Source organism: Actinia tenebrosa, unplaced genomic scaffold (assembly GCF_029948245.1).
Source record: "Actinia tenebrosa isolate PJP-AT-01 unplaced genomic scaffold, QUT_ActTen_1.0 PGA_scaffold8__29_contigs__length_14323225, whole genome shotgun sequence".
NCBI lineage: Eukaryota > Metazoa > Cnidaria > Anthozoa > Actiniaria > Actiniidae > Actinia > Actinia tenebrosa.
In genome coordinates, this window is record NW_028292585.1 from 5,888,890 (window position 1) to 5,913,711 (window position 24,822).

General features: G+C 36.5%; 1 protein-coding gene across 1 annotated transcript; it reads left to right on the plus strand.

Moving 5' to 3' along the window:
• The first annotated feature begins 286 nt into the window (after positions 1-286).
• LOC116287703 (scavenger receptor cysteine-rich domain-containing group B protein) lies at positions 287-23,969 on the plus strand. The gene is made up of 16 exons (XM_089024273.1): positions 287-499; positions 2,032-2,120; positions 4,143-4,475; positions 5,684-5,830; positions 12,488-12,735; positions 13,616-13,757; positions 14,749-15,075; positions 15,740-16,060; positions 16,552-16,869; positions 17,687-17,707; positions 18,025-18,036; positions 19,573-19,680; positions 20,040-20,086; positions 20,790-20,872; positions 21,805-22,098; positions 23,013-23,969. The coding sequence occupies exons 2-16, from the start codon at positions 2,051-2,053 to the stop codon at positions 23,152-23,154; spliced, it is 2,613 nt and encodes an 870-aa protein (XP_088880399.1). The 5' UTR covers positions 287-499; positions 2,032-2,050; the 3' UTR covers positions 23,155-23,969.
• Positions 23,970-24,822: the final 853 nt, after the last annotated feature.

Consider the following 24,822-nt stretch of genomic DNA (forward strand, 5'->3'; position numbering starts at 1 on the left):
TTTGCAAAAATTATGACCGCTTCCATACTATATCAAAAATTATGGGATATCATCCCTGATATTTTTTTCGAGTTGTCTATCACTAGGGCTTTCTGAAAAAAATATCAAGAAAGATATCCCGCCCTGTCTGATATACTTTCGATATACTTGTATTTATATTTGAAACGGCCATAATAATTTTTGCAAATGGCTGTATATTGCTGAATAAGCAATATCGACATCTCATTAGCATAACAGTAACACGAACTCTCCAAGCGTCTTTATTTGCATTTCAAACACTGACCCGTAGGTCATGTGAATTAATTTTCTTTTGTGTTGTCCTGTCTCACTCAAGCCAGTACCGATATCTCCTGTTTTGAGCCTCTAAGATCTCATTTATCTTCACGAAACTTTAGAAACCACACAATCCAAAGTCTTATATTTATTTCTGCAAACAACTCCTCGTTCGCTATATTTATTACTGGCGTCCAAAAACTCTCGAGGGAACTCTCGATTCGAGGTAAGGTTTAATATTGAGTTTCAGTTTGTGTTGCTTTTGTCTTACAAATTTTGACTTGTCGTCTGCTTGAGTTAGTGAATTTTTTAGGCGGATAGAAAGTGAGAGATTTATAAATGGTATTTATTTGCAGTCATAAAGCTTGTTCATCTACCAAGTCATTATTTCATATATACAGGAATTAAATTGTATGTTCCTGTTGACCACAAAAACCACTTCTTATATAGTTGTGTCTGCACTTCAAATCAAAAGGATTACAGACCTTTTTACCAGGTCCAAGTGTGATGAAGTTAAATGTGGTTTAAAATGAGTCTTTATCAGAAATATATATTGCAGAACGAGTCAAAACATTCGAAGGCTGGAGATCGAGCGGATATATACATGTAAATTTACATCCTGTTTTAATTTTGACAAACACTCGACACCTGGTTTTCATTTTAAATGAACTTATTTTTAGTTTCGTCGACGCATAAAATCGTATTTTCAATTTGCGGAGTGGATTATGGCTAGAAAATATGTTTTAAGACAAATGACAATTTATTGATATGATTTTTACAGATGGTACTTGACGTGCGATCCATCATAACACTAAGAATATTAATAATTTTCTCTTTCTATTTGCATGTCTGGCGTGTATATTTTCTATTACATCACCTTGAACATTATGTAAGATGAATATTCTGTTCTCTGAAACGCATAGATGATAAATTACCATTTCATGGTCAAGAGCTTTTGATTCTCTTCAATCTTGTTGTGTTATGAAATTTTAATTTTTATCGTATATAAATATATGTCAGCTAGATATATATATTGTATGTGGCAGTATTGACAAAAGCAGGTAGTATATAATATAGTTAGTAGAGCGTTGGATTCAATTAGAAAAGTTGAGACAGGGAATAAATATAAGACAGATGCGTACTGCATGATATACAGATGGAGTGCAACCACTTGATCAAAAACCCCTTGAGATATAAATAACAACGAATGAAATAGCGGTGCATGCACCATCTTGGTTGATCTAACAAAAGAAGCTTACGTAATGAGAAATGCTTAGTATATCGACCAATATGGCGGCCATGAATTTGCAAGTGCCACTCAAAATACTGGAAATCGGACTGCCAATAAATAAAGGCGCTGAAATATGAGACATAAAAATGTCCAACTTGTTGCACAACATTGTTGCGGTGCAAGTTCGAAAACAATGTTGCTGGTTTTACACCCTAACTATCCAACTTGTCACGGAACAAAATCTTTTGTTGTAAGATGGGAAAACTTGTTACGAAAAGTAGAACATAGATCAACTTTTTGCAACAAATTTGTGATTTGTTACTCATTTTTCGTCACTTGTCCAACTTGTCACGCAACATTTTATGTGCAGAAGCGGCTGCCATCTTGAATTATGTAGCTTGTAGCCAATCAGCGTGCAGAATATCACCGTGATAGTCCCAACTTGCAACATTAGATTTTGTTGCGTGATGTATCATAATTATATCTTCTAAGGATGTATTTCTAGTAAGTTATTACTTTTCTTTTAGGAATCTGCAAGAGCTGAGGATGGATATCCAAGTTAAAGTTACTGGTCTCAGCTGTGTTGTTTTTGTCTTGTTGTTTAGCCCAGTATTATGTAAGTTGTTATTATTATAATAATAATAATAATTATTATTATTATGGCAAGTTTTATTCGCCTGTATAATATCATGTTTACATTGACCAGTGGACTAAGTCTATTATAATAATAATAATAATCATTATTATTATTATTATTATTATTATTATTATTAAAAACGCGAAATATGAATAGTCTGTTCAAAGTCAATATAAAAATGTAGTCTTTGTTAACCTACCCATCAGTGCACTTGGTGTATTCGCTGATGATTCTGCTAATTTGATCAACATGTTAGAAGACCTTGATTTCAATAACAATGACCGCCTTTACATCATCAGAAAGTTAATAACTATTGCAATTAGATCACTATATTATATTTTCTGCTGCAGGAACAAAGAATGGAAGTTAAGTTAATAAGTTAAGTTAATGTTGAGTTAATGCAGTATTAATAGTCTTCATTTTTTTTTTCTTTTTGTCATTTGTCACATTTTGTATTCAATTCAAGTAGCAGATTGTAAATTACCTATACGTAGCGAGATTTACGACTATTTTTGTAAATCATTTATAATTTCATTATAGAGGCATGTCATCACGTGATGGCAACCATGACAGGGGGCATAACACTAGAGTATTATTCCCCTGGGAAACTGAATTCTTTCTCATGTAGATCAGATTAGACCAGATTCAATTGTTCCAGCCTCCCGTCATGGCTGCCATCACGTGATAGTGCGAAGCCTCTATCAAATCATATCATTTGCTTTTATTATTAATAGCAATGAGGTTGCTTATTCTTGCTTGATCCCACTGTATTGGACTAATAAAAAAGAAAATGAGTATTCATCTCTGAAGTACAAATATGTAATCTTCCTCTCTCTTACTTATTGGCATTTGTAAAGACAGGTTATAATGTCTTGTTAAGAGTCTCATCTTTTTTATTATGTGAGGGATTTGTTAAAAACTAGTAGCTGATGTAAAAGAGGAGAGGGCCATTTGTGATAAACAAAAAGGGTCACAATAATTGAAACATGCAAGCTTTGAAAATATGTATAAATGTATTTTTTTCCGGTCCGGTATCCTAAAAAATCATGCATTCTGATTGGCTGTTTGAGCAGGCGGTATTTTGTCAGTATCTGCCTGCGGCCGCGGTCCGGTATCCTTTGCCGCTAAACAACAAAACAAAACAAAAACAAGTAAAAAAACACGAGGGGAAAAAAAAAAGTTACTTACCATCTTATATTCGGTTCAGACAGGGAAAAAGTGTGCCCTCAGTCTTGAAATTCAAGACCTCGTGTACAGTTTTTCCCTATCCGGACCTCCTGGCCGGTAAATAACATATATATATACATATACCATTATATTATGTGTCATTAAATGTATTACGGGGAGACGTAGGGTCAATATCAATAAGGTCAATATCTTGGTACTGAATGGGGTAAGGGTATAGAAAATACATAAGCATGGTATTAATTATATATTATGCCAGCGCTGCCCTAACTTCTAATGTTTGACCATAATTGAAGTAACTACTGGAAAACAATGGGAAGCCATTTCAATGTTACAGCATGTGGTACTGTTTATGTGCTGTAATCAATGCAAGTCATTGCCATGTTTCCCACACTCATACAAAACCCATTCCTATAGGAAGCCAATAAATTGTTACGGCATGTTTTACGGTGTATATGCTGTAAGTCAGTACAGCATGTTTCCCACTCATGCGATAACCACTCTCAGGGGAAGCCTGTTCAATGTTACAGCATGTCGTACCGTGTATGTGCTGTAAGTCAGTACTGTATGTTTCCCACTCATACAATAACCATTCTTATGGGAAGCCATATCAATGTTATAGCATGTTGTACTGTACGTGCTGTAAGTCAGTACTGTATGTTTCCCACTCATACGATAACCATTCTTATGGGAAGCCATATCAATGTTAGGGCATGTCGTATCATGCGCACATGCTGTAAGTCAGTACCATGCGTTTCACGCTCATAAAAAAAAACAGCTAACCAGCAGCTGTGTTGTAATATGTTACATTTACAGGTGCTAAGGATGGAGATGTCCGCCTGATTGGATCAGATGATGCCTGGCAAGGACGCGTTGAAATCTATCACAATAATACCTGGGGAACCATTTGTGATGATTCCTGGGACATAAACGAAGGAACAGTTATCTGCCGTCAACTGAACTACTCAGATGCCATCCTTATTTACTCTGATGCTTCATTTGGTCAGGGTACAGGTCCGATTTCGCTTGATAATCTTAATTGCAATGGAAGTGAGTCAAAAATAACAGACTGTCCTCATAATGGTTGGGGAGTACACGACTGCACCCACGAAGAAGATGGTGGAGTGGCATGTGTACATCAAGACACTAGTAAGTACATTTACATTAATAACTTCGATCAAATTAAGCCTATGCGACTGGACCATGGGGACCATGGGTAGAAGTCATTGAAGCCATTGACTGCATAATTTTATGTAATTAGTTATGCCCCAGGTTTACAGTACGTACAGACCCATTGCTGGCAAATGGGCAGTGTTGAAGGAAAAGTTTTTTTTATGCCTCAAGAGATAAATATAAAAGAAATACTGTACAATAGAATTTAGACAAAAAAAGACTGTGCTATGAATGTAAGTATGGAAGCGTATGAGGAATGGTAGAAATTACAGTACCTAGTCGTAAATAATCCTAATATTAGATCTACATGTAAATTCAGGCAGTTTATTAAATATCAATTATTAACTTGCCAATAAGGTTGCAAAGTTTTAAGTTGGGCTATCCTATTCTGTGCTTCAATAATTTATCTTCAGGTACTTCACTCTCTTTTCTCTGGAAAAATTAATTTTTAGATTTCAATTCAATTCCATCATAGAATAGCTCAGCGAACTGATTCTAAAATAGCTTAAAGATTCGGACAAACATTGCATTCTGTTTAACCGCTACGAGGATCATACGAACCGATTTTGTTATTTTTACTTAAAGTTACAATAATAACTCATGTAAACTAAGATCAACTGCGATCAGCTGTGAAAATTATCTGCTGAAAGTAAACTTGTAAGTTTGTTTGTCTGAATTTCGCCTTCGTTTTTATGACGTCACTGTTGCGCTGTGCTATTGGCAAATGAGGGTCACAGATTTTCTAACCATTAGCTATTATAAGTGCTACACTCCTAAGAGCAAGGATAATTCTCCTTGTACTATTCGTGTTTTACTGGGAAATACGCCACTCGTAATTTTTCGTGCAAACTACATCCGGGATCTGAGTAACATATTTGCCATATCTTCACTAGTGAGGATATCGATGACATCACTTGCGATGTTTTCCGGGACCTGTTTTGATTAACTTGTGTAGTTTTTCTTTGTGGATTTGTCTATATAGTAAAAAGAAAATTACATGTTGGCTTGAAGATATGAAGTTTATCTTCTGTTTAAAAATATTTCACTTGTTCGCTGGGCTCACTCGTGAAATATTTTCGCCACTTGAAGATAAACTTCATATCTTCACACCACCTTGTAATATCCTCTATTTATGCACTGCAGTTTGTGTTATTACAAGCAGAGATTAAATTGATACTTTACAGATCCAACCAATACTGGTAGCTGCTCATTTGATAATGATCTTTGTGGATATATTAATGCTGATGATGATGACTTTGATTGGACTCTTCACCAGAACAGCACACCTTCTTTTGCTACTGGCCCTGCCCATGATCATTCTACAGGATATGGTAAGATAATCCTTTTTTTTTGCTACTGGCCATGCTCATGATCATACTACAGGACATGGTAAGATAATCCTTCTTTTGCTACTGGCCCTGCTCATGATCATACTACATGATATGGTAAGATAAGTTAATCTTGCAAATGATATATCTGTGAAATAACATTAAACACATCTATTTCTTTTGTTTGCAATTAGTGCTATTTTGTACTAATTAGTACTATCAATAATAACAAATGGTAGTATGGAGAATGTGGTGTTGGTGTAAATGCTTGTCAAGTTGATAGTGATGAGGAAGATGGTGTTGATGATGGTGATGGTGGTGATGATGATGGTGGTGGTGGTGGCCATATGCATTCTTACCTAAGTTCAAAAAGTTTACCTAGTTCGTAGGTAAGTTTTTTGAACATGTTCAAAATTCTTACTTAGACATAGTAAACTTTTTGAACATGTTCAAAAAGTTTACCTATTCCTAAGTAATTTATTTGAACATAGTGCTCTTTTTGAACATGTTCAAAATTTTTACTGTTTTATTTTTTCCTCATATCTTAAGAAATTATAGATGGTGAGCTTTGCCTTCACAAAATAGTATTTCCCCATTGAATTTCTTTCCTCTTATGTACTTTTTTTAGTCTAATTAACGTATTTATAACTTTTTTACGCCACCATGCTAAATTGAAGTCTTAGTTTTCCGGCTTACAGTAGATATACTACTTTTGATCAAATTTGGTTTTGTCATTTCTCACTTAGTCATGGTTTCCAGCTTGTCAGCTTTTCATTAACTGTTTTCCATTCTGTGCGGACTTTCTCTAAGCACCATTGTCGCCATGCACTGTCATCTTCCCTGGTGTAGATTTCTTTTAACTCTTAGTATCCAAATTGGTTTTCAAAACCTTCTAGGATTCTAGATTTTCTTGGCTGTAATTTTCTGAATTTCATGTCCTCTCCAGATGCATTTGTTATAACTTCACTGTCTTCTGCACTCCATTTCATCTGTGAACGTCGTTCCGAAATTGATGACCTTGTTTCAATTGCTGATTTTGGAAACCAGTTCTGATATGAACCAGGCTCTGCGGATCAATACTGAGTTCTTCGTGGTACAGTAATTCTGGCTAGCTTTTTTTATAATATATGCTACATACTCTGCTCCTTATTTTTTCAACAGTAAGCATTCCCAAAATCTTTGACTTCTTGTTGCTGTTTTGTATTTTCTTGATACTTTGGGGAAATTTAAAAGAAATACGTCTCAAGCAACTTAAGGCTTTGCTTTCTTCGCCTGCTCTGTGTGTCGCTGAATTTTGTAGTTTGCATCATTTGACTCGTTTTTCGTACTGATATAGGTGAGTCTAGGACAAATATTATAGGTATCTGTTCCACATAGGTATCTGTTCCACTTCTGCAGCTAGTGATACAGGCTGCTCCTTAGGTTTTACTTTGATGGACTTTTCCTTGTTGTTGTGTGACTCAGTTGCTCCTTTAATTTCATTTTGCGTTTTACATAGCAGTTTTGGGTGTTTACATGTCCAAGAGCAGATATGATTCCTAGCCTTAAATGGTTCTCTACACTTGCTTTTACCTTGCTATGCAGTTTAAAAATGAACAAATAGTCGAGAGAAACGCATGAGAAGTGACTAATGTTGGGTTAATGTTGAAATAAGACGAACTTACTCTGAGATGGAAATTTAGGAAAAAATCAAATACATATTTTCTTTGTGCAGTCAATGGCAAAAAGGTATCTCATTTAACGGATTGTGTTCCAATAGCTGTGCATGCACTTCTTGTGTCTTGGGATCTTCTCCTGCCACTACTGGTGAAGATGTTTTTCAAATACATGTGAGGGTAAATCTTCTTTGGATTCTTATTTCTTTACAAACTCGACAGGTCTTCGCCCTACTGCAGAGGAATCAAACTTCTCTCCTTTACTGCTAAAAACCACAGGGCTGGCGTTGTTTTACCTCTTCAAGAGCATGTACATCTTAGAAGATAGTTTTGGCCGATAAGCTAGATGATCCTTTATCAGGATATCAGAATAGAGCATAAAGATAGCTCCTAGTAAAAAATTCTTGAATCCTAAAAAATAATATCTGAGAATTGAAAATCTCGATACAATCGGTATCTCAAGTACCTCTAACCCTAACCCTCCCCTCCCCCCTTCAAAACGGGGGTTTCGTAAATTTATTTAAAATGCCCAGAATATCTATCAGGAACTTCAAAAAGTATAGGCATACTTTTTAGATGTTTACTCAATACATTATCCCAGCTATAATTCAATTGCATGGTATTTTTATTGATTTTTTCATGAATTTCCATCTGAGGATAAGTTCGAATTTTTTTCAATATTATCCCAAAATTAGTCACTTCCCATGCTTTGTCCCGACTATTTGTTCACTTTTGAGCTGTATTACGAGGTATGGAACATTCTAAACGAATTTTTGAAGATTTATATGCTACCACTTTTTCCCCTAAAATGTTAAATAATAAATCAAAATGCGTTTGTTTTGCATAAAAAATCTCATAGGCTGTTAGAGGACGCTTCTTTTTATCTGTTCCATAATTATTGTCGTTTATTTGATATATTTTATGGTCGAAAAGAGACAAAGAACAATTTTGAACAAGTTCAAAAAGTTTACCATCAGCTGTATTTTGCGTAAAATTACGAAATTCATGCAAATTCTTTTGCAAAGCTTCTTCTTAACCTTCAAAAACCATGTCTAGCAAGTTTCATAATTTTGCGTCATGTTTTAGGCAACTTTTTTTCAAGTTTCAAAAATTGACATAACTTTGAAACCTAGGGTTTCAAGTAGTTATAGAACTTACACTAGACTTGCAAGCCTCGTAAATTTAACGTGACACCAAAACAAGGTGGAGATCCTAGGTTGAACCAGCATAAGGAGCACTTCAGGGATCTCCAAGATTTTTGGAGAAAAATCTAAAAAAAGTATTTTTTTCGATTTTTGCGGCAAAAGTTTACCTATTTGAACATTGCAGTTGGATTACTAGCTCAAAAATAGATGGTGAGCCTCCAAAATCTTGCTGCCAAAACTTTCGGTCAAATACCAAATAACCACGAAAAAAGTTTTTGAAAACTGGCTATTTTCTACTTTTAATCAGTAACTGAACTTGTCCAGGGTCAGGTTCAAAAAATTTGCTAGGATGCATCTAGTGGTGGTGATGATGATGACGGTGGTGATGATGATGGTGATGGTGGTGATGATGATGATGACGGTGGTGATGATGATGGTGATGGTGGTGATGATGATGATGACGGTGGTGATGATGATGGTGATGATGATGATGATGATGGTGATGATGATGGTGGTGATGATGATGATGATGGTGGTGATGATGGTGGTGGTGGTGATGATGATGGTGGTGATGATGATGATGGTGATGATGATGATGGTGGTGATGATGATGATGGTGATGATGATGATGGTGGTGGCCATATGCATTCTTACCTAAGTTCAAAAAGTTTACCTAGTTCATAGGTAAGTTTTTTGAACATGTTCAAAATTCTTACTTAGACATAGTAAACGTTTTGAACATGTTCAAAAAGTTTACCTATTCCTAAGTAATTTATTTGAACATAGTGCTCTTTTTGAACATGTTCAAAAATTTTACTGTTTTGTTTTTTCCTCATATCTTAGGAAATTATAGATGGTGAGCTTTGCCTTCACAAAATAGTATTTCCCCATTAAATCTCTTTCCTCTCTTCTACTTTTTTATTCCATTTAACGTATTTATAATTTTTTACATCACCATGCTAAAGTCCTGGGTTTTGATAGTAGATATACTCCTTTTGATAAAATTTGGCTTTGTTATTTCTCACTTTGTCACGTTGGTTTTCAACTAGTCAGCTTTCCATTAACTCTTTTCCATTCTGTGCGGACTTTCTTTATGCACCTTTGTCGTCATGCACTGTCATCTTCCCTGGTGTAGATTTCTTTTAACTCTTCAGTATCCAAATTGCTTTTCAAAACCTGCTAAGGATTCTAGATTTCCTTGGCTGTACTCTACTGAGTTCCACGTCCTTTCCAGATGCATTTCTTATAACCTCACTGTACGTCTTAAGCACTCCATTTCATCTATGAACGTTGTTCTGAAACTGATGACCTTGTTTCAATTGCTGATTTTGGAAACCAGTTCTGATATGAAGCAGGCTCTGCAGATCAATAGTATTTCGTGGTAATTCTGGCTGGCTTTTTTAATAATATATGCTAATCTGCTTCTTATTTCTTCCACTAAAAGCTTTTGTGATTTCTTCGTCTGCTATCTCGCTGATTTATTTAGGCCATTATTTATTGACTTGTTTTTCGCACTGATATAGGTGAGTCTAGGACAAATGTTATAGGTATCTGTTCCACTCTGCAGCTAGTGACACAGGCTGCTCCTTAGGTTTTACTCTGATGGACTTTTCCTCGTTGTTGTGTGACTCAGTTGCTCCTTTATTTTGCGTTTAACATAGCAGTTTTGGGTGTTTACATGCCCAAGAGCAGTCTATATGATTCCTATCCTTAAATGGTTCTCTACACTTGCATCTACCTTGCTATGCAGCAAATAGTCGAGACAATGCATGAGAAGTGACTAATGTTGGGTTGATGTTAAAATAAATCGAACTTATTCTGAGATGGAAATTTAGGAAAAAATCAAATATATATTATCTTTGTGCAGTCAATGGTAAAAGAGTATCAGTGACAGATTGTGTTCCAATAGCTGTGCATGCACTTCTTGTGTCTTGGGATCTTCTCCTGCCACTAACGTCGAGGATTTTTTAATTTTTCAAACACGTGTGAGGGTAAATCTTCTTTGGATTCCAATTTCTTCCCAAACTCGACGCAGGTCTTCGCCCTACTGCAGAGGAATCGAACTTGTTTCTGTTACTACCTAAAAACACAGGTCTGGTGTTGTTTGTCTACTTTTTGTCTGTCAAAGGTAAAGGATGTGCTTCTTTAAGAGCATGTGCATCTCAGAAGATAGGCTTGGCCACTAAGCTAGATGATCCTTTATCAAAAATCAGAATTTAAGGCATGAAGATATTTCTAAGTAAAAACAGTCTTGAATCCTGAAAAATAATATCTGAGAATTGAAAATCTTGATACAGCAGGTATCCCAAGTATCTCTAACCCTAACCCTCCCCCTCCCCTCTTCAAAACGGGGGTTTCGTAAATTTATTTAAAATGCCCAGAATATCTATTAGGCACTTCAAAAAGTGTAGAAAGACTTTGTTGGATGTTTATGCAATGCATTATGCCAGCTAAAATTCGATTGCATGGTATTTTCTTTGGTTTTTTCATGAATTTCCATCTGAGGATAAGTTCGATTTTTTTTCAATTTTATCCCAAAATTAGTCACTTATCATGCTTTGTCCCAACTATTTGTTCATCTTTAAGCTGTATTGCAAGTTATGGAACATTCTAAACAAATTTTGGAATATTTATATGCTACCAATTTTTCCCCTAAAATGTTAAATAAAAAATCAAAATGCGTTCGTTTTGCATAGAAAATCTCTTACGCTGTTAGAGGACGCTTCTTTTTATCTGTTCCATAATTATTGTCGTTTATTTGATATATTTTATAGTCGAAAAGAGCCAAAGAACAATCTTGAACATGTTCAAAAAGTTTACCATCAGCTGTATTTTGCGTAAAATTACGAAATTCATGCAAATTCTTTTGCAAAGCTTCTTCTTAACCTTCAAAAACCAAGTCTAGCAAGTTTCATAATTTTGCGTCATGTTTTAGGCAACTTTTTTTCAAGTTTCAAAAATTGACATAACTTTGAAACCTAGGGTTTCAAGTAGTTATAGAACTTACACTAGACTTGCAAGCCTCGTAAATTTAACGTGACACCAAAACAAGGTGGAGATCCTAGGTTGAACCAGCATAAGGAGCACTCCAGGGATCTCCAAGATTTTTGGAGAAAAATCTAAAAAAAGTATTTTTTTCGATTTTTGCGGCAAAAGTTTACCTATTTGAACATTGCAGTTGGATTACTAGCTCAAAAATAGATGGTGAGCCTCCAAAATCTTGCTGCCAAAACTTTCGGTCAAATACCAAATAATCACGAAAAATGTTTTTGAAAACTGGCTATTTTCTACTTTTAATCAGTAACTGAACTTGTCCAGGGTGAGGTTCAAAAAATTTGCTAGGATGCATCTAGTGGTGGTGATGATGGTGGTGATGATGATGATGGTGGTGATGATGATGATGGTGGTGGTGGTGATGATGATGGTGGTGGTGATGATGATGATGATGGTGGTGATGATGATGATGGTGGTGATGATGATGATGATGGTGGTGGTGATGATGATGGTGGTGATGATGATGATGATGGTGGTGATGATGATGATGGTGGTGGTGGTGGTAATGGAGATGTTGCATGTTGATGTTGCACGATGATGTTGATTATATAAAGATGATTTGATGGTGATGATGATGGTGATGATGATGGTACATGATGCATATGGTGATGATAATGATGTCAATAAAGATGATATGGCAATAGGAAGATGTTGCTTGTTGATGTATGATAGTGATAATGTTGGTGAGGATGAGGATGATGATGATGATGATGGAGTTAATGATGGAGTTGCTTGATGAACAATATATATGGCGATGACATGATATTAATTGAGTCAAAGTAATCCTCTCTCTTGTTACATCCAAGGTAGTTACATTTACATTGAGACTTCATATCCACGAGTACAAGGAGAAATGGCTCGTATAATCAGCCCTGAAGTTAACAATATAAAATGTGTGACCTTCTACTATCACATGAAAGGTGAAACTATCTGTGAACTGAACGTTTACATAGATGATGGAAATGATAGGAAAATGGTTTGGACACAAAAGGGTGAGGCATCGAAAGTCTGGCAGAAAGCAGTGATTCCTGTTAAAGGATATTCATCATTTAAGGCAAGTAACATTTGGTTTGTGCAGATATTGAGCAGGGATTGGCCGAATGCCAGACCACCCCTACCTAGAGTATTGAGCGTTTTATTTTTCTTCCCTAATGCTTGAATATGTACAGTATTCAATGCAACTAGGCTACCTCTTATTAAACCCTGAAACAACCTCTGGGCTGATCAAAGTCAGGGCATGGCGAACTCACAGATCAAACCCTGAAACAACCTCTGGGCTGATCAAAGTCAGGGCATGGCGAACTCACAGATCAAACCCTGAAACAACCTCTAGGCTGATCAAAGTCAGGGCACTGCTAACTCACAGATCAAACCCTGAAACAACCTCTGGGCTGATCAAAGTAAGGGCATAGCTAACTCACAGATCAAACCCTGAAACAACCTCTGGGCTGATCAAAGTAGGGGCATGGGCAACTCACAGATCAAACCCTGAAACAACCTCTAGGCTGATCAAAGTCAGGGCATGGTGAACTCACAGATCAAACCCTGAAACAACCTCTGGGCTGATCAAGTCAGGGCATGGACAACTCACAGATCAAACCCTGAAACAACCTCTGTGCTGATCAAGTCAGGGCATGGGCGACTCACAGATCAAACCCTGAAACAACCTCAAGGCTGATCTAGGTCAGGGCATGGCTAACTGTCAAATTGAACCCTTAAACAACCTCTGTGCTGATCAAAATCAAGGCATGGCTAACTCACAGATCAAACCCTGAAACAACCTCATGTAGGGCTGGTCAAAGTCAGGGCACAGCTTACCCACAACAATGGAAAATAGAAAAGTGTGATTACCAGCTGAGCATTCAAGGTTTATGGATGGAATGTTCCTTAATGAAGGAAATGTTTTAAACAGTTTTTTCCCTGTGGTTATACAGATAATGTTTGAGGCTGTTGTTGGCACACAACACACAGGAGATATTGCAATTGATGATGTGGCAGCCCTGACTACGAGCTGCGATGCCCTTGTTCCTTCTGGTGCTAAGCCAATACCCCCTGACCTGTCGAAAATCAAATCAAGTAAGTGTACTAAGTTAAGACTAATATTTTTTCAAATATGAGAAAACTTTATTTATGCATAGTTCCAATCTCTATTTACAATGATGCAATATAAAATAAATAGTAACAAGCAAAAAAATCTGCTCCGGTCTCAAATCCAATGAATTATGTAAAATAATTAAATTATTGGTATAAAGTTATACACAATAAAATTGGAAATTTCAAAATAATAAAAAATAATTGTAAAAAGACAAATATAAAAAATATACTTAATACTAATAATATATAATAATAGGAATTTATCTTAAAACTCTAATTAATGTCGGCAATGAAATCGTTCAAACTAAATCCTCATTAATATAGACTATTAGCATATACCAACTTGTGTACTTCCTAAGAACGCGTGCGCTCATTGGTTAATTGGAAGTGAATATTGTACGATATTCACCTCATAATCTCGGAATATTGAGTCCGCAACAAAATGGCATCTGCCGGCAATCGTTTTGCTACAATTTCCGATGAGGAAATTGAAAAAATGAAAGTAAATGTCATTCCTATCAATACTAAAAAGACAACGAAGTATGGCCTAAAAGTTTTGCTAAAAGTTTTGCGTGAATTTGTTACGCAAACTAAAAGTTTCTGTTTGTTTGTTTTTATTGAATTATTGTATATAAAAATAAGTTACTCTGTACACAAGTTGGTATATGCTAAAACAATTATTCGCCTTCAGTAATTGGTTAAGCAGTGACCTCTCGAGCTGTGATTGGTCGAAAGAATATCAATTCCTTGACGGTAATGGGTCTGAGCATTTTCATTGGCTTAGCAATGACCTTATGCTGTGATTGGTTCAAAGGATATCGTCATTCAAAATCTGATTCATCGAAAGACGTATTAGTACGCGCAGACGCAAACACACAAATTAATGCATTTACATATTACCACTAAGAAATATTTTGAGGTATTTCATGGTATAAATTTGGCGAATTAATTTTTTCATTTCATTCTCTTTTAGCCATTCGTCTTGTGGGAAATCTTTCTTCAGCAGGACGCATCGAAGTCCTTCACAACGGAAGATGGGGCACAATCTGTGGAAGACACTTCCATCTTCCTGCCGCTAAAGTAGTTTGCAGACAGCTAGGATTCTTGGATGTTGAGAGTATCGTACCATGTTGTTCAATCCATAAACCAGGAAAGGGAATTATCTGGTTAGACAATCTTCATTGTGAAGGCAGAGAACCCGCCATTACTTTGTGTCCACACCGGGGTTGGGGAGTCTCATCATGTGTTCATAGGCAGGATGTCGGTGTAATTTGCAAAACCAAAGACACGTTAAAAACGGGTAAGATTTCAAAATTTCAGTAATCTAATCTAATCTGATCTATTGTTCCCTGTCAGGTATTATTTTCGCTCGGATTTTAGGGGGGGGGGGGGGGGGGGGATGACCAAAATTTTTTTTTCAAAGATTTGTTCATGCTTACGAAAACCGCTAAAATCAATATTGTTCTCAATAAAGAGACTATAAGAGACTAGGGATGACGTTCATGGTCTCTTTTTCTCCTTTTCAACGAATTTACCTCAACCTAAAACAATTAGAACTTTGGAACTTTAGGCAACAAATTGTGAAGAAAAAGAAGCAAGAAAAATATTTATAGAACTGCTTTTCGTTCTGGACCCGGAAGTCGTCTTTCCCTACGATTGACTTTTAAAACCTTTATTGGGTAGGGAACAAGCGCACATTTTGGCGCCGAAAATTATTTTGTCTCGCACCATGGCGACTAGCCAAAATGTTTGGTGTGTGTTTTTTGACTTTTGCAAGTAACGAAAGGCAAAAATCACGTCTAGGAATCGGTTGTGCTTGCTTATAGTCTGAGCTACATAATTCAAAAAATTACACCTATTTCTGTATATACTCGAGCAAGCCAACTATAGCTGTGATTGCAGACGTCTCAAGAAAATTGTTGATATAAGTTTTGAATGATTTCATGTTGTTTTTCTTTTATCAGTGCGACTCGCTGGCTCTGAGCACGACTACGAGGGTCGAGTAGAAGTCCAGATTGGTGGTATATGGGGGACGATTATGGATATCGGCTGGGACATCTACGATTCAACTGTCGTCTGCAAACAACTCGGTTTTAGTGGCGCCTCAGCAGTGTATAGTGCAGCACATTACGGGGCTGGTAAAGGTCCGATATGGCTTTCATCTGCCAAGTGTATTGGTAATGAGACTTCGTTTTCTCAGTGTAATGTTACTCAGCATCAGATCCAGTGGAATGGTCCATGGTGGTGGAATCCTCATCGGCGCGATGCTGGTGTCGAGTGTTACAGTAAGTACATGATATCTGGCGCACTCTGAATTCACCCTCGAATTTTATCGATGCCCTGAAACAACTTCTGGACTGATCTAAGTCACGGCACGCCTAACTCACAAATAGATCTCTTAAAAAACCTATGGCCTGATCAAAATCAGGGCATGATTTGCTCACGGATTCACAGAGGGAGAAGAGAGAGGGTGCGTTCTGGTATTTATGCCTCGGCCCGCGAATTTCACAACTCGTAAATGTTTTGGCTCTTGTTAACAAAAAGATTCGAAGCACTTAATATTACCATGTATGTTATATTTGATCAGGGAGGTTTGGTAAACGGAAGCATTATTGGCGCGCTATAGAATAAACAACCAACGAAGCATTAATTTCAGCAAAGAGCAAACGTACGTCAAAAAAACTCTACGTTATTGCAAAAATCTATACGTCATAACGTTATCAAAAATCTCTTCATGCAAAGCACACGTCATTAAGCTAGTTGATTTTATTTTAAGAGCTTCGCCTGGCTGGAGGGAAATCAACGAGTGAAGGCATTGTCGAGATCTTTCTTGGTACTTGGGGTACCATTTGTAATGAAAGGTTTGACATGAACGCAGCTAAGGTCGTCTGCAGGCAAATGGGGTACCGTGAGGTAGTATCGATAAAACTTGGATACCCTGCAAACCATACGAATGGGACAGCTCCTATCATAACAAGATTACAATGTAATGGTGGCGAAGCGGCTCTCGGTCTGTGCCAATATGTTCCTCTTTTTGGTAACATACACAGTTGTACACACGCCAAAGACGCCATGGTGAAATGTGACGTACCTCGTAAGTATTCGCTGTAAACATTTTCTAGATAACGAGCGTGGTGCATGTGGACTATCTTGGGTACAAACATTTATTGCTCATCATAGTTTATATAGTGTATTTAGCAGGCAAGCTAGACCACAATGCGTCCTGTTTATGGAACTCATTTACGTGCTCAAATATGTGGTCTAGCTTGAGTACCAACATTTTTGTTCACCACATTCACTGGTTTCTTACATTCCATTAAAGTGCCTATGACACCTAATTTAAAATTTTCAGCATTGATTCTAAGTGAATGTGAAAAGTTGAATAGTTTTGTATATTTAATGATGCCACCTTTGACGTCACATCATTATACACTCGATTGAAGAATCGTTGTCGGGTTCAGAAACATAGAACATAGAAGCTGAGACCGTAATGGCACATGGAAAATGACATAATTATATTATAATTCATTCATTTGCGCCATCCATGCAGTCGGTTTAGAATGCCAAACGCGTATCAAAAACAGTGGACGATGCCACGGGTCGGGCCTTCTATGTTCTATGTTTCTGAACCCGACAACGATTCTTCAATTGAGTGTATACATAATCTCTCTAAGATGCACCACTCAAACCATATAAAAATATTTTACTATTCAACTTTTTACTTCATTTAGAATCATAATAAACAAAGTAGCTTGTTGTCCTTCACTGCATATGGTACATTGTGGTCTAACTGTGGTACAAACATGTTGTCTTCACTTTTTTGGCTACACAACACCATTGCGACACACCAGTTTTCATTCAGTGTTTCTTGCCAAACTTACTTAGTTTATTTTCAATTTGATATTTTTCAGTGCCAACAGCCATTCCACCAGGTAAGCGCTGACACTTTCATTCTCGACATTTCAACTCATTATATTAGTTCCAGTTATTGATATTACAATGCATGGTTCAGCACTCAAGAAGGCTCTAGCTTTGGAATTTTTAGAAAAATATGCTGCTGTTCTTAGGTGAAGCTTATATTGTTTTATTTATATTTCCTCAAAATTTCCATCATTATCGTCCAATATCACGACAAGCAAACCATTGCTGAGGAGGGAGGGGAGGGGGGTTGTTATGATGTTAGTTTATTTGACTCACATTAATCTATGAATTATGATTGATTATTTATTTTCATTTTTGTGTTTTACAGGACCGAATCCAGGTATGTGATTTATTCTGAACTGTCGAACTTGGTTCCATATTTCTAATTATCCTGGCCCCAAGTACTGAGTATTATTTAATGAAAATGGATCATTGGATTGCTAATCAATACAATTAGTTACTTAAGGATGGTGGGTACAGTTCGCGACCGATTTTTATTTAAATGAAACTGTGTCAGTTATTTAGAGTACCTAAGGGGCTGTCTAAAAACGTGAAAAAATTTGGGAGTCCCCACGCATCCAAGCGAGATAATTGTCATTAAGACCCGATGACGTGAGCGCATTTTGAAGCACTTCAAAAAATCGCATTTCCCTTGTGTTTGGCTTAAGTACATCGAAATTTTGTCTAAAATAATCTTAAACATAAATATTTTTCATATTAATAAAAAAGAATTCAAGTTGCAAAGATGAAAGTACATTTTTTGTCTGCTTTTGCGCAAAAGTAGGTGAAATTTCAATTTTGGACAAAAACACAAAATCAAAAATGAAACAACCCAAAACAATTGTTATTTTTGAAATAGCACATTCAAAATTATCTTAAGTGTTTACAAAACATACCACGCAAATAAAAAACTGGGGTCGCCATGCATTTTTTGGAGTTTTTTTTTTCTCTCTTGATCTTTTTCGTCTAGTTTTTGTCGCTTCATCGGTACTCTACCATCTAGTCGTCGTTTTCTCCTTTTCACAACTTTCACTTTCATTTCCACAGTACTATTAAACTATCCCATATAGACACACACGAAGAAATTGCTATTTAAAAAAAATGATGACTACAAGGATCACGCATTTATTTCGTTTTATTGTTGTTGATATTTTTGAAAACATTGGAGTTCCTGTGGATTACGTAATGTGCGCAGTAAAAGTGCGCGCTGACAACTGTACCCACCATCCTTAATATCCATTGCTATTGATAGTCGATAGTTTAATGATATCGTTACAAGAGAAACTCAAGGTTTCTAATTCTATCGTTGACTTCTATTGATCATCTACATTTATCCTATTAATATTGACAATTAACGGTAATACTATCATTTTTGATTACTAACAAATTTGGAACTTAAGTATCAATTATTTATCAACTTTAATTATTTAAATATTTATTATTATTTTATTATTATTATGATTATGATTATGATTATTATTACTTTTGTTATTATAGTTATTATTATTACTATTGTTGTTGTTATTGTTATTATTATCATCATCATTATTGTCATTGCCATTGTTTTTTTTAGAATAACTTGCAATTTTATCGCCCGCTCTTTCCATTGGTTGTTTTGATTACTAGAAAATGAGGCGTTCTTATCGTGTTTGTTATTGTAAAAAAACAAATTCACATCAGTTTTCTGTGTGTCTGTCCTCTATATTGACGATGGATTGCAAAATCACCTTGTCAAAGTAGTATGCGGATCCACGAGGCGTAGATAAGAGGACAGACACAAAAAAACTGATGTCAGTTCGTTAAGTTAACTTTCATTGATTAAAATTTTATTGATTAATTACTCCGGGAATCTAAGCAAGTAAACTTAACATTTCAGGTTGTGATCCTAATTGCCAGAACTGTATATGGAACACAAAACATGGAGGTTTTTGTGTGTGTCAAGACGGCGGCAAGGATAAATCTTACACATGCGATGCAACTATAGGTGATTAAACCTGTCAATATATTTATTCATTCATTCTTTCTTTCTTTCTTTCTTTCTTTCTTTTTTTCATTCATTCATTCTTTCATTCATTCTTTCATTCATTCATTTTATATATTTGTTTATTTATTCATTCATTCATTTATTTAATTTATTCATTTATTTACTTATTTATTTATTTATTTATTTACTTATTTACTTACTTATTTATTTACTTATTTTGTAATTTATCTATCTATTTATCTATTTATTTATTTACTTATTTCTTTATTTATCTATCTATCTATTTATTTATTTATTTATTTATTTATTTATTTCCATCAACAAATTTAATAGCACTACTAAATAACGTATTTCTTTAGGGGTCAATGTATTTGAAGCCACCTTTTCGGAATTAAAGCTAAGTGAAGTGAGTATAGGCAGATTGTACTGATATTGCCTTGAGAAGCATGGTGCACTCTCCTCTCACCCCTGGGGTCTCGCATGTTTGATTCCTGGGCTTAAAATCACATGGAGAAGAGTATGTTGGGTTTCTCTTAATATCAAGATTTATCGCCAGGTTCACCGGCTTTACTGCCTCTTAAAGACACGCTCACTTTTTCACAGACGCGTTGTTTCAGGGCTTTATAAAACTTGAAGGAACATCACGCAGATGTTATTAACACTTAAGACCTGTTCACAGTCTTCTGTGCAAAGTCTTCGAGTTAAAAAATGTTACCCTCACATGTAACGCATGGCTTGAGATTAAATATACACCGAATCTAAATATGCATGGCGACCAATAATCCATTTTACAGTTCCGTTCCAAGCCGAGGCTGGAGTTTTCTGCGCATGATAAAAAATATAGTTTTGCTATGCGCGGAAACTGCAGCCTCCACTCGCAACTATTATTCGTGGTCACTCGAACGGAACTTTAAAATGGAGTATTGGAAAAACTATTGTTCTGCATTGAGTAGGGAATGGCTAGCCTCGTGTTCGCTTGGAAAGCGTTTTCACATGTATGAGAGGCTAGTCAGTCGCTAGTCAGTACAGAACAATACTAGTTATTCAAATTGGTCAGCCATATTTTGATCCGATGTATTTAAGACGTTTTTATAAAAATACCATTTCAGTGGAAGGATTACGATTTCAAGAGCCGTCTTACCAGTCAGCTAAACAAGTACTGTGACGCTAATTCGTGTGGAAAGAACACGAGGTATAGTATATAGTGTAAACTGAGAACTACAGTGGTACGTCTATCTAGTGGACTCCCTTAATAAAGGGTGTCCGCTTAATAGACGATGTCCGCTTCATAGAGGGTGTCCGCTTAATAGAGGGTGTCCACTTAGTAGAAGTGTCCGCTTAATAGAGGGTGTCCGCTTAATAGAGGGTGTCCGCTTAATAAAGGGTGTCCGCTTAATAGAGGGTGTCCGCTTAATAGAGGGTGTCCGCTTAATAGAGGGTGTCCGCTTAATACATACATACATACATACATTTATTGAGGCTCCTTTTTACAAGGCTTTTCAGCAACAATATAGATAAATATAATATAACACTAATATAAATGATACTATTATAAGAATATAAAATATAAGAATATAAATATAAATATATATATATATAAATAATATATATTAATAGAGGGTGTCCGCTTAATAAAGGGTGTCCGCTTAATAGAGGGTGTCCGCTTAATAAAGGGTGTCCGCTTAATAGACGTGTCCGTAGAGCAGGTGTTTGTTACGTCATAGCCGCCATCTTGGTTGACGATAACAAATCATTCCTCATTAGCTTCTCTTGTTAGATCAACCAACATTGCGGCTGTTTCATTGTTATTCATATCTCAAGGGATTTTGAGTCACATGGTTGCACACACTGTATAGACCTTTTTACTGATACGGCAGCCATCTTATATTATTCGTAGAGCGGCGGGGCTACGTTTTCAAATAACTGAAAGTCACGTATCAAGAGCGTAGCCAGAATTTGCTGAGGGAGGGGAGGGGGGGAGGGTGGTTGGGGCAAGGGGCGTTAGCCATTGGCTCTTCCCCTTCGGCAAATTCTGGCTACGCCCTTGATACGTGATTTCAACTGACCTCTCAACAGACAGTTTTTACACCGTTTCACGTTTTTTTTCTTTTTCTTTTTACACAGCTCTAAATTTACCGCGGATGATATCGTACTTGTTGAAAAACCACACAAGTTCCATAACCTCCTTAATCTGCAGTTCATTGTATTGAACCCCAGTTTCCGGACCAAAAAGATTATTTCTCAACAGGTTATAACAAACATGATGAACAAGGACCAGACATTGGGTGGTTACCGGGTGGTGTTACCGCCTCGACCGGCAGCGCAAAAAGGGTCTGGAAGCATCGCAAAGATCGTGATTCCTATTATAGTGGTGTTGGTTGTTATTGGAGTAGTGTTAGTTGTGTTTTTTATTTACAGGTGGGTATTTAACTGAGAAATTTACTTGTGCGCGTGTGATAACGCTAAGATGGCATAATATCCCTGATATGAAACTGTTGGACACTAAAGCTGATTTCTTATTTCATGCTAAATACTTAATGACGATTATGAGAGTGGCGATGGTAATGATGACGATGGTCATGACGATGGTCATGACGATAGTGATGACGATGGTGAGACGATGGTGCTGACGATAATGATGACGATGGTAATGATGAAGATGGTATTGACGATAGTGTTGACGATGGTGATGACGATGGTGATGACGATGGTGATGACGATGGTATTGACGATAGTGATGACGATGGTGATGGCGATGGTGATGACGATGTTATTGACGATAGTGATGACGATGGTGATGGCGATGGTGATGACGATGGTATTGACGATAGTGATGACGATGGTGATAGCGATGGTATTGACGATAGTGATGACGATGGTATTGACGATGGTATTGACGATAGTGATGACGATGGTATTGACGATGGCGATGACGATGGCGATGACGATAGTGATAGCGATGGCGATGACGATAGGGATGACGATAACATGGTGACAATGATGTATGGGGTTGATGACGATTTTGATGATAGTGGTGCCAATGATGACATAATGAGGATGATGTTGACGGTAATTACAATGACGACGACAATGATGATCATGGTGACGTTGACAATAACGTGATGGTGGGGTTTATAATGATGACATGACGAGAATGCAGGTGCTGAAGATGATGATGATGTTAACAAATCATGATGTTGAGGATAGTGTTGACGGTAATTATGATGGTGATGATGATGGTGCCATCGGTGTCCTGGGCGAAATAGCTACCGATTGTCTTCCTATGTCCCTATTTAAACGCGTAAACAAAATAACAAAACTCATTTTTTTAGGAGAAAGATGATTCCTGGCGCAGGCAGTTCGACGTCTCAACGCTATCTTTATTTGTCACGTGACGACCGAACAGAAGATCAAGACGACCCGTTGCTCACGATGGAAGATGACGATTATAATCCAACAACTGTCAGAGCCTAAATCATTCCACCGACTTTACCATCGACCGGAGTTTAAATTTGTCACATCTTTAAAATAATAATGCTTTTTTAACAAAGATACACAAGCGAAGACCGATAAGCTGAGCACAAGAAGTAACTCTTTTTTACTGGAAGTAATGATGTGTTTCAGTTTTCGGCCTATTTCAACATGACAACATTTTTGTACGCAATTTAATGTTTTTACTCAGAAGACTGCCTTTATTAGCGATTGGTAGCGAAACGAAAATATACAATACAGCGGAAAACGACCACGTGATTCGCCAATGCATGTCCATATTCGTCTTTTTGATTAATCTTTAAGAAGTTCCATTGAAAATGTAAAACTCTTCAAATCCTTAAGCCAGGCGTGAAGTAACGTACAGAGTATGTACTAAGATGCACCTTTTGTATAATCTTTGGTATTCAGACCAACCAGTTCCAAATATGACGAAAACGACCACATGATTCGCCAATGCATGTCCATATTCGTCTTTTTGATTAATCTTTAAGAAGTTCCATTGAAAATGTAAAACTCTTCAAATCCTTAAGCCAGGCGTGAAGTAACGTACAGAGTATGTACTAAGATGCACCTTTTGTACAATCTTTGGTATTCAAACCAACCAATTCCAAGCTACGAGGAACACAAGGACAGCTTGTGAGCTAACCCTAATTCTGCCACTAAAACTTTACTGGTACTAACTGTTCTCTTTCTTTGTTTGTGAGCCCTCTTTCCTTCGACCTAAGCCATGCATGTCTCATATTAAAGCTTGTTTATAAGCTGCTTTAAATGATTTTAAAATATGCTTTATTATTTTACTTTTAGTATATTTTGATTTATTGTAGTTATTGTAGTTACTGTATGGGCACATCAACCGTCGTCAACTTGACCCAATCAGGAGCAAGCAAAGAAGCCAAGATATCTGAGGGGAAAAACAACTGTGGGAATGAACATGATTTGAAGATTTTGACTTCTTGCCAATATGATACCTATATAGCTCTGTCTCCTGATTGGCTGAAGCTTTTTCACAAGAAGCCCACTGTACGTACCAATACCTTGCCATTGCAAAGGAATGTTTGTAGAATTGTGTATCGTATATCCATAGTAATTTTTGTATCTAGCTTACCAATTTTTGCCGGTGTGTTCTTGCTGCTGTTCTTTGTGTCTGTACGCGATTTGGAGCCAATCCGACGAGTTTTAGCCTTTTTACGGACCTAGCAACATTAAATAGTGAGAATGACGGATCGAGACTCGCAGATAAGGATACGGTCTTCAGTTTTATAGAAGCTTAAAAACTGCAACAGTACTAGTTAGAGAGCGTTAAAAGTTGTTGAAAGTACTCAATTTATTTCGAAATTTAAAATGCGCCTTGAATGCCTAGGTCCTTCGTAAAGAAATCCATGCAAGTCTAACACGAAAATTTTCAATATTTTAAAAGCTTTTTTTGTCTCGTCTATTAAATTTAGCAAGTTTACAATTACTGAGACCTTTAAAAACTTTGTAAGTACTGTATTATTTGTTTTCGAAATTCATTGGAAGGCTTATTGTCTTTGATTAACCAATGAGAGGGCGAGGAAAAGATTTCCCTTAGAACGAAGGTTTGACACCCGCCCAGATCTTCATTAATGCACGCTGTTGGCTGGCTATATTTTGTAAATTCAAAGTTTACTA

Bases quoted from the DNA above. Each gene is read 5' to 3' on its own strand.
- LOC116287703 (XM_089024273.1), top strand. From the start codon at position 2,051: ATGGATATCCAAGTTAAAGTTACTGGTCTCAGCTGTGTTGTTTTTGTC. The intron at 2,121-4,142 runs GTAAGTTGTTAT...TTACATTTACAG, and splicing joins GTTGTTTAGCCCAGTATTAT to GTGCTAAGGATGGAGATGTC. The intron at 5,831-12,487 runs GTAAGATAATCC...GTTACATCCAAG, and splicing joins TGATCATTCTACAGGATATG to GTAGTTACATTTACATTGAG.